The sequence below is a fragment of the Lutzomyia longipalpis genome, chromosome 1, assembly GCF_024334085.1.
Source record: "Lutzomyia longipalpis isolate SR_M1_2022 chromosome 1, ASM2433408v1".
In the NCBI taxonomy this organism is placed as follows: Eukaryota; Metazoa; Arthropoda; class Insecta; order Diptera; family Psychodidae; genus Lutzomyia; species Lutzomyia longipalpis.
Window position 1 is genome coordinate 23,407,764 of NC_074707.1, and position 15,199 is coordinate 23,422,962.

General features: G+C 36.6%; 3 protein-coding genes across 3 annotated transcripts; 2 read left to right on the forward strand and 1 right to left on the reverse strand.

The window, feature by feature from the left end:
- Positions 1 to 773: 773 nt before the first annotated feature.
- On the forward strand, positions 774 to 6,992 carry LOC129797292 (sialin-like). Its single transcript, XM_055839699.1, has 8 exons — positions 774 to 1,672; positions 3,331 to 3,458; positions 3,532 to 3,768; positions 5,387 to 5,488; positions 5,557 to 5,611; positions 5,700 to 6,128; positions 6,197 to 6,435; positions 6,685 to 6,992. The coding sequence occupies exons 1-8, from the start codon at positions 1,630 to 1,632 to the stop codon at positions 6,868 to 6,870; spliced, it is 1,419 nt and encodes a 472-aa protein (XP_055695674.1). The 5' UTR covers positions 774 to 1,629; the 3' UTR covers positions 6,871 to 6,992.
- A 336-nt stretch (positions 6,993 to 7,328) lies between these two features.
- LOC129791560 (uncharacterized) lies at positions 7,329 to 12,228 on the forward strand. Its single transcript, XM_055830194.1, has 4 exons — positions 7,329 to 7,371; positions 8,632 to 11,469; positions 12,001 to 12,134; positions 12,199 to 12,228. Exons 1-4 carry the CDS (start codon positions 7,329 to 7,331, stop codon positions 12,226 to 12,228), a joined length of 3,045 nt encoding a protein of 1,014 aa, XP_055686169.1.
- Positions 12,229 to 12,803: 575 nt separating this feature from the next.
- On the reverse strand, positions 12,804 to 14,119 carry LOC129797297 (uncharacterized). Its single transcript, XM_055839709.1, has 3 exons — positions 13,449 to 14,119; positions 13,269 to 13,375; positions 12,804 to 13,187 (listed from the first exon to the last, which is right to left on the reverse strand). Exons 1-3 carry the CDS (start codon positions 13,824 to 13,826, stop codon positions 13,169 to 13,171), a joined length of 504 nt encoding a protein of 167 aa, XP_055695684.1. The 5' UTR covers positions 13,827 to 14,119; the 3' UTR covers positions 12,804 to 13,168.
- Positions 14,120 to 15,199: the final 1,080 nt, after the last annotated feature.

Below are 15,199 nucleotides of genomic sequence, written 5' to 3' on the forward strand. Positions count from 1 at the left end.
CAAGGTAATTCCGAGATTGTATGAGCGTGAGAAAATTCTAATGATCAATCATATGGATTTTTTTAGAGCATAAAAACGTAAAAAAATAGATGTGAACAATGAATATATAAAATTGAAAAAAAAATATTTGGGATAAACCAACGACTAAGAAGAACTTGATAGTTTCGTGTCTCTTTTTGTGGTTTCCCCTATCATCTTTATGTTTGCTTTTTGCATATCATGTGATGAAGAGACGTTGATTCTCTTTTTGCATATTTGCTCATTTGAAACTGGTATGTTCATTATAGTAGTAGTTCTTTTCTGATTCTATATTTAATAAGATTCAAAAAAAAGAAAGCGAAAGATACAAAGTAGACAAACAGGGTTTTTTTAAAGTTGAGAATAATTTGATAATAAAAAAAATGAAATTTATGGACTTTAAGATGATAAACTGCGCATTTTTTAATTCGTATTCAATAGACATGTATGTATATATGTATATTTTTTGTTACATGACCTTGTAATTCGAAAATATGCGACAGATTTGTCAGGAAATTGATAAAAAACACAGCAAAGAGTTCAAGAAAAGCAACATGTACCAGAAAAAGAAAATGTTAATCCTATTGCCCATTTGAATAAGTAATTTTTGATTGTGTTATCCTACTTGGTTGAGACGGTCTCGCATTTTGATTACGTTATCAATGGAGCAATTATCGCAATTATGTTACTTTGCTTGCATTCCAGACGTGCTCAATGCGAAAAGGTGGGCACGATAAGCCATTGTGGCTTACCGTGACATTGGGCAATGCTAAACCACCAGCAGTTAAACAAGCCTAATAATGCGCGTGGCCACAGGAATGCCATCGATGAGGAGAGATTTTTTGGCACGTTTTACATGGTTTACGCATGGCGAAGGTGACATTACATGATATTGATGCCGAAACTGCCCCCAAAGAGCGTCATCACCGAACACGATCGGCAAAGAGGAAGCGTCCAAAAATTTTCGGGTCATGTGTTGAGAGTTTTGCTCGTCGATAAAGAGAAGTCCAGCGCTCGATAAATCTTCAATCTGTGCACAAAGGTGTGCGAGAGAAGGTGTTTAGAGGTAAACTTTTCCAACTGCACAGTAGTGGCAGTTGCTCGTTGACGGTGCTTTGAACAGCATGCTTTCTACCAAAGCTCACTAGCATAGTTGTGTGAGCACAGAAAGCTTCTCTCTTGCATTAAAACTCCCTAAATCCACATCCCGGTAATTATTCAATACGATCAACTAATTGAGTTGGAGAGAAGTAAGTCAAGTGTGTTACCTGGTGAAATAAGAATAAATTTTTTGGGCATGATGTGCGTCATCTGTATTAAAGTGCAAATAAAGAAGATTCCGGAGAAGGAACTTCCCCTGGATTGTGAGTGAAAATCAGCACAAGTGTGTGGAAAACTTGGTGGAAAAATTATTGTTTGCGTGTTGGTAAAAAGAGAATCTATCTGTGAGATATTTGTGAGAAAATTCATCACAATAGAAAATATAAATTGCAATAAAAAATTTGCAATTTGCGCTCGAAACAAACTGCGGCACTCTTAAAAAATAATTTATTTTGGAATTTGTGTTCTTAGCACTTTTCGCAGTTATTTGTGAGACTTTGAACACTAACCATGGTATCTGGAGCTGTTTCGAAAATCCTGAGTTTATCTCTCGGTAAGGATTCCAAAGCAATGTGAAAGAATGTGAAATTATTGAGTATCCATGACACTCTTCCTTTCTTTTTGAAAATGTTAATAAAGTGGAAATTTTGGAAAATCAAAATTCATGAAAAGTTAATGTGAAAAATGTGATTCATTATCTGCTCAATTTTTTTGAGCTTTCAATTTAAAGTTTATGAAGCTTTTTAAATACAAAATGTATCATACATTTTGTAGAACATCCAATTAAAACGATTACTCATTTTATTGTAGTTAGAATAGCTAAATAAAATCAAGTGTTCTAGAAAACGTTCTACAAATAAATAATTAAGCTTTTCAAAAAGAAATCTCAGAGTAACGAAAATAATTCCGTCGGAGTGATTAAAGTTTAATATTGAAATGTTCTTTATATAAAATAAGCGAACATATCAATAAAGGGAAGTTTTTTGTAATATATCGGAAGAAACATTAATTTAAAAATACATGTATGAACTGAAATGCTGCCTTCCAAGAATAACTATTAAATTAAGTTATTTTTATTACAATCACAACAAGTAGTGAAAAATTCATCAAGTAAAAAGTTAATAAGACATGTTGCTGAATTAAGTAGGAACCTGTACTATCTAGGAAGTGATTTTTTTTCAAAAGTTAAATAAAATACTCCAGTATGGGAAGTTTTGATCATGTTATTTGACACATTTTCTTATTATTTTTTTTTAAGATCCTAAAGTGTTGGGGAAAATATTTCGATGGGCCAAATCATGTGAAGACATAATAATAATTATTTTTTAAAGTTCAAAATTTGGAAAATTATGTAAGACATTCTTCCTGGAATGTCCCTACAATCTCAGCTCTGTTCTAAAAGTGAATTAAGTTCATTTTTTTTAAAATGTCAATAAATATTTGCGTTATACTGTTGTAAATCTATCAATCTTGCTCGATTTACATAACACAAATTCGTCTAATTAATAACTCGGACAAAACACCTTGATGAACACACCCTGTGAATTTAAACTTTCGTTTTTTTTTATTTAAGATGTTTTGCAAAAATATCAAGGCGATGGAAAAATTCGAATTGGCTGGTCCATTTGTGCATTTATTGAACAAGTGTTTAATTTATTATTTACACCACATATTATAGTTGGACAAATCCTTTAAATAAATAACATAAAGTTTCTAAAACATTCTTATCAAATACTTTTTTATGATAGTATATTTTTAGTTGTGATTCTTTCGAAGAAAATTTTACATTGACATTGAATTTGTAATTCCGCAAATGCATTAGGCATAATATTTTGTTCAATTGGTGTTTCATTTTCTTTCAAATAAAAAAAAACATTTTATTTGTAATCACGCGCACTTTTTCTCTAATCATTTTAATTTGGTATTCATGTCAAGAATTTCTTTTACGTAATCAATGATTGGACAAAAAAAAACAAACAATTCCATTTATTTCTGTATAGTTCACTAAGAATCTATTTTTGGTACCTATACGTTTTTCATTAATTGAACTTAAAAACTATAAAATTAAATATAAAAATTAATAAATATACGATTAAATTAAAAGATTCATAAAAGGTGAAAGGAAGAGTGTTTGATGAAATGGAAAAATTTCACACAATAATTTCAGATCAATTTACTATTATTCTATTGTTGGGTAATTTGTTCTTCCAGGGAAATTTCCTGTTCGCCTAAATGTGGGAGTGATGCTATTCCTCACCACCATGATCAACTATATGCTGCGTGTCAATTTTTCCATTCTTTATTTAGCAATGGTGAACACAACAGCTGATGCATCCGATGTGAGTTTTTTATTGAAATTTTTAAATAAATTTTATTACAATATGCTTCGATTTGTCTTTTTGCTTTCTCAAGTATGGTCCTCGATATGATTGGAACAAAAGCGAGCAAGGATTGCTTCTTGGTGCATACTTCTGGGGCTATCTCATATCAGCCATTCCAGGAGCGTTGCTGGCGGAACGTTACGGCGGAAAAACAATCACAACAATAATTCATCTGCTAAGCACAATTCTAACTGCCCTAGGACCACTTTTAGCTGGCTGTGGATTCGTCCCCATGTACATGTGCAGACTGTTAACTGGATTGTTTGCTGTAAGTACGCCTGCGTACACATTTGGCGTTTATATTGCGCAATGATACACTCGGAAAATTCATACTGAAAAATTGCACTATTGATTGTAAAGGATATCAATGATCGATCGTTTCGTACAAACAAGAAAATGCTTAATCTTCATTTGAGCAGTAAACTAATTTTACAGTTTTGATTGCAATAGAAATTTTTTAAATTTGTTTTTCTAAAGAATAATTTGAAAATTAATCTTGGAAAAGAAAAGAAAAACACGATAAACTCAAAGATAAGCTCAATTAACCGGACGTAATACTTATTTAGTAATTAAAATCATTTTGTTGATTTCGCTATAATTTTATATTGTCGACAATTTGCTCATGAAAAGAGTTTGTCAATCGTAACTCTCACCTTTTCAATGTCTCTGTCAGGTAATTATATATTTTCAAAATTAACTATACGCTATGTTTCTCTTTAATTGTCGTAAAATTTGTTACTTGTAATTGTTTCGTTATCAAATTTGATCCAATTGCTTAATAAATATTCTCCATTTTTTCTATGCATTTTTAAAATTTAAGATTCAAATTAAATATCAATGTATATAAAATAATATTAAACACTATAAAACAATTATATCCGCATAAACTTGATTTCGAGTTTCCAACTTCTTGTGAGGTTCATGGAAACTTTAACCTCTAGGCCGCCAAGCGGGGTCGTTGAACGACCCCAGCCCTATATTTCGTGCTATAACTTAATAAATATAAAAGATACCATTCCCATCTTTTGGAAATAAGTTCTTTGGTTATCTGAGGAGGTTGTGTAAAAATTTCAGCTCAATCCGTCCACCACAAGAAAAGTTATTAAGGAAAATGTAGAAGAAGGGAATTCAAAAATTGGTGTAACGGCCATGCTGCGGAAAATTTCTCAGAATGAAGTTAGTCACATCATAAATCATATGGTTGAAGGGGGTTGAAGGGTTGTGTTTACTTTCTCAATTTACCATCTCAGTGTCAGAATTATCGCGAATAAGTAACATAAACAACATAAAACATAATTAGAAGCATATAAATGTGCAAAACAATAAAGAATATTCGAGAAATATTGCCATTTATCACGGTGCGGGAAGTGAGGGGAATGTGGGGAAGTAGTGAAAAAAAATAGCAGTTGCGGTCAACTTCGTGGCAAATTTCTCACGAAGAAAGTGTGAAAAAGGAGTGAAAAATGTTTTTCCCTAATATCTTCTTCTGCGTGTTTCCGGGTGGCAAATTTGTGATGCAAGGGGCAAGAGGACTATATAAGGAGTCTAAAGGTAGTGACCCGACAGTTCCCGGTTTTATAGTTTATGAGAAAATCGACTTCCTTCTTGGGGTCGTTCAACGACCCCACCTTGGCGCTCTAAGGAAGCTCCAAGGTCTTGGCGGCCAGCAGGTTAATACAAAATATCAACAATGTAGTCAGTAAATTATAATAGATCCGCTAGAACTCTATTCATTTTCAGCAATTATTCTTAAGCAATTGACCTGAATTTTTCCAGCAAGTTTTTCTCTGTTGCTTCAAGATTTTATCTGCCTCAAATGGCAATTAGTGTAAATGTAGATATAGGTTGTATAGGTATTGTATAAACTTAAATATTTCTATCTAAAGGGTCCTCAATATCCTGCTCTACACAATCTAATTGCAAAATGGGCTCCTCCAGAGGAAAAAGGGAAATTTATTGCGGCACTTTTAGGAGGAACGTTTGGCACGGTAGGTGATTAAAGTCTTTTGGGAAATTCCCATGTTTGGTATGCTAATAAACTTGTATATTCATTTAGGTGGTTACCTGGCCATTGATGGGTGTTGTGATTGAAAATCTAGGATGGAAATTTGGTGAGTTTAACATAAATTACAATATTAATTGACGTGATTTGAAATTCCATAATAACTCTTTATTATCATCACTATTTTTCCTCAATAGGATTTTACATACCAGCATTTTTGAATGGAGTAATTGGCATAATGTGGTACTTTATCGTATCAAATGATCCTCAATCGCATACGTGGATTTCGCAACCAGAGAAGGAATTCATTGAGAAATCTCTGGGATCCGCAGTGTCGAAGGAAAAGCCTCCAACACCATTTATAAAGATTTTAACTTCCGTCCCCTACATTGCACTCATATGTCTTCACTTTGGCAACTTGTGGGGCATGTTCTTCCTCATGACAGCAACTCCGAAATTCATGAATGAAACACTTAACTTCAATTTGGGAAAAGCTGGAATTCTTGCGGCACTCCCCTATTTGGGACGTCTTATTTTTGGCCTAATCTTCGGTTCCGTGGGAGATGTTGTGCGAAAAAGGGAAATGCTTAGCATTACAGCCATGCGAAAATCTTTCACAATATTCTGTGAGTTTTCACAAAGATACGAAAAAGAATTTAAAAGGTCTAACAAAGATAAATTTCTTTTATTTTAGCTCACATATTACCGGGAATTTTTCTAGCGTCTCTGTGCTTCGTGGAACATCCATATGCTTGTGTTGCAATTATTACAATTTCATTGGCCTTCAATGGGTCTTCTTGTTTAACAAATTTGCAAAATTCACATGATTTAGCACCGAATTTCGCTGGCCTTTTGTATGGCATAATGAATGCCATTGGAACGAGCGCAGGTTTCGTTTCTCCTATTGTAGTCGCTTACTTCACAGAAGACGGGGTGAGAATTTGTTTATCGCTTTATTGATTCTTTGAAAAGAATATCATTTTTTTTAAATTTTATCATTTAATTGTTAATAAATAAGTTAAATATCATAAGTTCTCTTTGTTGGCTTGCTACTTACAATTTTGCCAACAGAAATTTAAAAGAAAAAATCATTACTCATTTTGGAAGTAATTTTTGATATATTTAGTTAAAAATCATGTTATTGCATTTAATTTATTGTTTTTTTTTCTTTTTTAATTGCAGAACGAAATGTCCAATTGGTGCAAAATATTTATAATTGGAGCAGTGTTTTATATTACACCAGCACTCATTTTTATGATCTTCGGTTCGGGAAACATACAACCATGGAATGAAGTACAGAAATTGGAGCCAGAGAAAGAGGCAGAGGCAAAAACGGAACAAATCCAGGAGGGAGAGAAAAATGTTTAGGCTGTTTTGATTCGGAATGAATTTTTTTAATTGTATTTGTGATAAAATGCATCAGGTGAACATCAGGGTTCGATACTGCAAATCTTGCAAAAATAAAGAACAAAATATTTAAGAAAAAAAAATGAAGCAAAATATTATTTCAAGCTTTAATCGATTTTTTTCCTAAGATGTGCAGCTTTTGATTAAAGTAATAAAACTCTTGAGAGAAACTTCAAAAGTTCGTGTATTTGGACATATGAATGTGGATGAAAATCAGCGTAAGTGTGTGAAAAAAAATGAAAAATTATTGTAAGTGTAAAAATAAAATTTGATAGTAAAGGTTAAAAGACTGTGAGAAAGCTCATCGTATTATGAGGACACATTCATAATTTTATACTCGAAGGAATTTAGAACTCTGGATGAATTTTTAATTGGTGTTCTCAGCTAATTGTAAAACATCCATAACTAGTAAAAAAAAAATGATGCCCAAAGCAGTTTCCAAAATCCTCAGTGCAACACTAGGTAAGGATCACAAAATCATGTAAAGGATGCGAAAGTGGCTCTTTCTGATTTTATGTAATCTATCAAAAAAATCTTCATATTCTTTGTTTAAAGTTTGAATTTAATACGATTATTTATTGCCGGGAATTTTGTTCAGGGAAATTTCCAGTTCGGCTAAATGTGGGTGTGATGCTATTTTTCACTACAATGATGAAATACATGCTGCAAGTGAATTTTTCAATACTCTACCTAGCCATGATTCAGACGACATCAGATACAAAAGATGTAATTCTTCTTTGTTATTTTGTACATATCCTTTTTTTGCATTCTTTATTCTATTTGAATTTTCTGTTCTAAAGTATGGTCCCAGATATGATTGGAGCAAAAGTCAACAAGGATTGCTTCTTGGAGCATACTTCTGGGGTTATTTAATTACAGGAATTCCAGGAGCATTATTAGCAGAACGCTATGGCGGAAAAACAGTCATTACATATATTTATCTTCTAAGCACTGTACTAACTGCTCTAGGGCCACTCTTTGCTCACTGGGGATTTGTTTCTATGTACGCATGCAGATTACTCATTGGATTAGTTAATGTAAGTAAAATTTAGTGTTTTCCTTAAAAAAAAATATCATAAATAAGTGAATAACTGTTCGCTTTGCGCGGGAAAATTCAAATTATTCAAACAAGTAGGCCTTGCATTTTGTGTCTTGGCAATGTCAGAAATATATAAGAAGTTTTCGTGAACACTACGCTCAATCATTAACTTACATTATATTCAATTAATAAATACAATATTAACAAAATCAAGTGTAGTTTCACATAAAAGAAGGTGTTGGGTGCTCTGTTGCGTTGGAGGGCACACTTTTTGTGGCCCTCCCAGAGCCGGGTGATATCTCATACCAATTACAGGTAATTCCCCAACATCCTTTTGTGGCCCTCCCAGAGCCGGGTGATATCTCATACCAATTACAGGTAATTCCCCAACATCCTTTTGTGGTCCTTCGGTCAATTGTCCAGCGCTGTGGGACAAATACAGCAACAACAAATTGAAAAATCCACGGCGTCTGCATCAGAGTCTCAGATCATCGAGCAACCATACATTGAGTACGCCTCTGGAAAATTCCTTTAATTTCCCTCCATCTGGAATTATTCTACAGCTTAGAGTTGCTTCAATTGACTACGTGACTACGCCAAATTCACAATGTCGCAAGCTACTCTAGACATTTTGAGGGAAAAATTGACCAATAACAAGAAAAAGTTGGAAAAATTCTCTTCAGAAGTTGGTGACCTTCAAGATGAGACGGCTCTACGAGATCTTTTCGCATTGCGGGAATCGTATGATCGTATTGGAGAAAAATTTGCGCAGCAAACCCAAATTCTCATTCTACAAACCACCACTGGAGCTGGAAAAACTGATCTGAAAAATGAAGCCAAGGAAGTTGCTTCTCAGTGTTCCTTAGCGGAAGAAGAAATTACCAATTTGATTGCCCAAGTGAAGGTCAATAGGTCTCTCAACAAGACGGAGGAATTAACAATAAATCAACCAGATTTTTCTGTGCTCATCAATGCACTTACCGACAACATAAATGAGCAAAAGAAGCAACGTGAAGCTGACTCTGAGAACATGAAACAATTTTTCAGAGCTCAGGAAGAACAGATGAAATTGATGTTACCTTCTGGTGGGCCAGCCATCGTCGAAGAAGTGGAGAGAATAAAACTTCCGCAATTTTCTGGCGATTATCTGGAGTGGAAATCATTTCATGATGTGTACGTCTCGGTGGTGCACTCCAATCGCAAATTTTCCAACATCCAGAAGATGAATTACCTCAAATCTGCTCTCAAAGGCGATGCAGCTCTTGTCATCAGTCATCTTACAATATGTGAGGAAAACTACAATGTGGCTTGGTCAGCAATACTGCGTCACTACAACGACAAACGCTCAATGGTGGCAGCACACATAGACACTTTCATGAAGCAATCTTCGGTGTCTCAACCATCAGCAGCTGCCATCAAGAGGTTGCAAACTACTTCATCATGTGTCATCCAGACGTTGGATTCACTCTCGGTATCTCAGAAGGATCCCTGGATCATCAATCATGTGCTTTCAAAGCTGGATCCAGAGACAAAATCCTTGTGGGCCCGAGAAAAGTTCGATGACATCCCATCTTGGACACAATTCGAGGAGTTTCTCATCAACCGTTGGCGTGAGTTAGAACAGTATGCTCTCTTCAATCCTAAATTGTCAGGTAATCAGGGAAAAAATTCAAATAATTGTGATCAGAAGCACAAATCCGATAAGAAAAAGCTTTCAAGTCACACTGCCTCCAAACAGGAGACACAATCGCTTTGCCCTTATTGCCAAAAATCACCTCACAAGTTGTACAGGTGCAAAACTTTTATTGCTCTGCCCATTTCGAAGAGAATTGAAGCTGTACGCTCTTTAAGCTTCTGCCCAAATTGCCTTTCTGAAAAGCACAGCATTGAATCTTGCAAATACCAATCATGCAAACTGTGCAACCAGAAGCACAATCGTCTTTTGCACGAATCACAAATTGCTTCTGGACCTGTAGAAAGTCACTCTCGTGGGCCCCCAGACAGTAACGCGCCGCCACTGTCAGCAAATACCTCCTATCAATTCAATCCCAATACAATGGTCTCATCAACTCCAGCCTCTTACAATTGTGTAGATGATGATGGCAGGGTGAATTCAAGGGTTTTGTTGGCAACAGCCATGGTGCTTGCATACGATATTCACAATCAACCACATGCTTGTCGTATGCTCTTGGATGCAGGTTCTCAGGTTAACTTTGTAACCACCAGTTTGTGTCAGGATTTGCGTCTCAAACAATCTACTGCAAACCTTACAATTGAGGGCGTTGGATCTGCTACTCAATACTCCCGTTACACTACCACTCTTCGCATCTCACCCCTTCACGGGAACTCGAATGAAGTTTACTCGCTTGAATGTGCTGTGTTGAGACGCGTAACGAGTGAACAACCAAATTGGAATATTAATCTGACCAATATCCACATTCCACAGAATTATCAGTTGGCCGATCCTCAATGGCATGTCACCCGTCCTATTGATATCCTCGTTGGGGCTGCCCTGTTCTTTGAAATTGTTGGTGGTCAGATTCTCCGGTTGGGTGAGGGACTTCCCATTTTGAGAGATTCAACTTTGGGTTGGCTTGTAGTTGGCTCTATCGATCAACCACAATTCGCCACATCCAATTCCTCTTATCAAACTGTTGTGTGCAACACAACTTCTGTTGAGCAACTTGATGCTAGTATCCGGAAGTTTTGGGTTACTGAGTCCCTTCCAACACAAACTGTAACTGAAATTGAACACCAGGAAGTAGAAGAGCTCTTCTCTTCCACAACGACACGATCCGATGAGGGGCGTTATGTTGTACACTTTCCCCTCAACGATAATGTTTCTAATTTGGGTTCAAATCACCGAGCGGCTCTTCGTCAATTCTATTCGTTGGAATCGCGAATGCGTAATCATTACCCTGATCTTCATGATCATTATTCTCAAATTTTTGAGGAGTATCTGGCTAAGGGTATTATCGAAAAGGTTCCTCACGAAGAGATTCACAATCCTTCCTTTTACATGCCCTATCACTGTGTCATAAAGAAGGATGCTCGATCGACTAAATATCGCTTTGTCTTTAATTGCAGTGCAAAATCTGAGACAGGTTTCAGTCTGAATGATTGCTTGAAAATTGGTGCTGTGGTTCAGCCACCCCTCTATTCAGTGCTACTGAGATTTCGCAGATTTCCATTCGCTGTCACATCAGACATTGTGAAAATGTATCTCCAAATTCTGCTTCACTTGCCTCATAAGGACTTGCTAAGATTCCTATGGCAATCAAAGACAGACAAATGCGTCCAATCATATCGTTTTCGCACGATATGCTTTGGAGCTTCTGCTTCTCCTTTCCTCGCAACTCGTGTCCTGGCACAATTGGCTGCAGATGAGGGTGATAAATTTCCCTTGGCAGCTTCCGTTCTCACGTCTAATTGTTACGTGGACGATTGTTTGCTATCCGTTCCAACAGTTGAAGAGGCAATTGAAACTATGAAGCAATTGACTGCGATCTTGAAGAGTGCTGGTATGGAGTTGTCAAAAATCAGGTCAAACATTGATGGATTTGCTCAATCAGAAGAGACTGATATGTCCTTTGTTGATTCCATTAAAACCCTTGGTCTTCATTGGCATCCAAAATCAGACATTTTTCGATTCAAGATCAACCTTCCTGAAAATTCACTGGACTCCACCACAAAGAGAAAAATCATGTCAACAATTTCGAAACTCTTTGACCCTTTGGGATTGATTGGCCCAATCATCACAGTTGCAAAATTGATTCTCCAAGAAATTTGGAAACTGAAACAAGATTGGGATGAGATCATTCCCCTTGATTCTCTACATTCTTGGCGGCAGTTCATTGAAAATTTGCCTGAAATCGAAAATATTGACATACCCAGATGTGTCTCATCTTTGTCCTCAGTTGAGTCTTGGGAAATCCATGTCTTCTGCGATGCTACTACTTCTGCATACGGAGCGGTGTGTTTCTTGGTGTGCGAAGATAAGCATGGAAATCGCACTTCACAGCTTCTTACTTCGAAATCTCACATCTCCCCAGTGAATAAGAAAAAGAAAAAGGGTAAAAATGATAATGAGGAATTCGAGAATATTGATCCTGCGAAGAAAGATGAAGAAATGGAATTAACTGTTCCAAAGGCAGAATTGAGTGGTGCACTTCTTGGGGCTGAATTGGCACAAACCGTGTCACAATATCTAAAAATTGACTCATGTTTTCTTTGGACTGATGCAATGGTAGTGCTTTGCCAAATCAACAATCCCAATGTAAAGCGTGAGGTCTTCGTGAAAAACAAGGTTTCAAAAATCCTCAAAATCTCCACAAGCGACCAATGGCGTCATGTGCCCTCACAAGAAAATCCAGCTGATATTCTCTCTCGCGGAGCAAGTCCTGAGAAATTGAAAAACGCGGAGATTTGGTGGAAGGGTCCACAATGGCTCACTAAAGATCAATCTTATTGGCCCAAACCCTTCTCCCATTCATCCTATCGCGAAATTTCACTTACGAGTTCTCAGTGTCTTGTGACACCAACTATTTCCCGTGACCCAATAGATTCAACTGGAAAGCCCTTTGTTTCGCTTCATGAGTACTTGATGCTGCGATACAGCAGTCTTGATAAAATCAAATCTGTCTTGGCTACAGTGATATTCCGAGTAATCCCTCGATTCAAAGCCAAACGGCGAAATACTCGCATAACCCGAAGTACTCCCCCATTGCCTAGTGGTCGTCCTACTATTTCTGAGTTACGGACCGCGGAGCATCTTTTGGTCAAGTGGGAACAGGTGGCTCACATGGATGATGTCCGCCGTGCTATCATTGATGGTTCATTGAATACTAAGCGAAGGTTCAAGAAAATTCGTTCATTGCGTCCCTTTTTGGATTCGAATGAAATAATTCGCGTTCGTGGCCGACTTGAACATTCTTATGCACCTTTCGATACCAAACATCCAATGCTCCTTCCTGATGGTGCATTGGCGGAAAAATATGCCGCAAGAGAGCACATCCTTACACTCCACTCTGGTCCACAACTACTTCTCGCGTCCATCCATCAAAAATATTGGCCATTAGGAGGTAGTCTTCTAGCTCGTAAAATCTACCGATTGTGCATAAACTGCATCCGTGCCAACCCTCCAGTACCTGAGCAATTGATGGGTGACTTGCCCCAGCCTCGAGTGGAATATGTCGCTGCTTTCCATTCAACTGGAGTAGATTACGCAGGTCCCGTGTTGCTAAAAATTGAAGGTCGTAAAGGTGTTGTGTACAAAGCTTACATCGCAGTTTTTGTTTGTCTTTCAACTAAGGCAATTTACCTTGACATTGTAAGCTCCCTTTCAACTGATGCCTTTTTGGCTTGTTTCAAACGCTTTGTCAGCACTCGAGGTTCACCAAAGCGGATGTACTCGGATAATGGCACCACCTTTGTGAAGGCAAATAAGGAATTGAAGTCCCTGTTTCATAGCAAAGATTTGCAAGATCAGCTCCATCCTTACCTCGCTACCAAAGGAATAGAATGGTGTTTCCAACCTCCTCGTGGTCCGCACCATAATGGCTTGTGTGAAGCTGCGGTGCGCTCTTGTAAAACTCACTTGAAGAGGGTATTGAAGGGTGCTACTCTGACGTTTGAGCAAATGATGACTATTTTGAAGCAGGTAGAAGCGGTGCTTAATAGTCGTCCCTTGTTCCCACTTCCAAATAATGCAGATGATCCACTGATTCTCACTCCGGGTCACTTTTTGAAACTGGAAGGTCTTCCGCAACTTCCAGATCCCGACGTCACTGCTTACAAGTTCAACCGACTCGATAAATGGCAAAAACTTCAGCACTATGTGCAACATTTTTCTCAAAGATGGAAAAAGGAATATCTTCATACTTTGCAAACTCGTGCTAAGTGGTGTGTTCCAACATCAAACATAAAGATAGGCGATGTTGTTTTGTTTGTTGAAGAGCTGATGCCTTCCACTCACTGGCCTTTGGGGAAAGTTATAGATGTTTTTCCTGGGAAAGATGGTAATGTCAGGGTGTTGAAACTAAAGACTGCACGGGGCATCTTCACGAGACCAATAACGAAGGTGGTTCGTTTGCCGATCAGTGACGCGGGGACTGATGAGGACCCAAGGGAGTGAACAATTATTTGATATAATTTAAACAGTTTCAATTGATCTTAAAATTGGCAAAGCCTCATAAATACGCGTAAACATGAAATGAAGTAAGTGACTTGAGGACTTTTCCTTTAAAGATTTTCTTGCTGAATTGCTAAACCCCTTTTTAATTGTTAGGTTTATCTTTAATTTAATTTGAAGTTTAATTTCTAACATATAATTAATTACTTTCTTGAACTTTTCTTTTAATTTTAAGAATAGGTTAGTTTTTGCAAAGGGGATATGTAACCCTGATTTTTTCTTTTTTAATGTAATGATTATTAACGTAGTTTTTAGCTTTTTTCATAAATTGAAAGAGCATACTTTATTGTAAAGCGTATTGTTCACGACGCGGAGGATGTTCGCTTTGCGCGGGAAAATTCAAATTATTCAAACAAGTAGGCCTTGCATTTTGTGTCTTGGCAATGTCAGAAATATATAAGAAGTTTTCGTGAACACTACGCTCAATCATTAACTTACATTATATTCAATTAATAAATACAATATTAACAAAATCAAGTGTAGTTTCACATAAAAGAAGGTGTTGGGTGCTCTGTTGCGTTGGAGGGCACACTTTTTGTGGCCCTCCCAGAGCCGGGTGATATCTCATACCAATTACAGGTAATTCCCCAACAATAACAAAAGATTGTTTAAAAACAACTTAATTATTCCGTTTCCGTTAATTATTTGATGTTTAAGAATATCTGATTGTGTTCCTGAAAAATTATTTAACTATTTTGAGGACCATTAAATATTTTAAAGCGTCTAATAATTCTCCCATCTAAAATCCTATAAGAAAATTCTGTTACAAACTTATCCCCAACGTGATCTTGAGTTTACTCAATTTTGAACATATAAAATGAAAGGCTTTAATGGGCCTTATTCAGCGACCAAGAAACCCTTGAAATTCGCTTGAAATCTTGAAATTTCAGTACAAAATTCAAAGATTTCAAGGGTTTCTTGGTAGCTGAATTAGGCCCAATATTCATTTCAGAATTATAAACAAATTAAAAGGAAGATAATTTAGTACAACTTAATATTTTATTTTTTAGGGCCCTAAATATCCCGCTTTAAGTGATCTTATTTCAAAATGGTCTCCACCA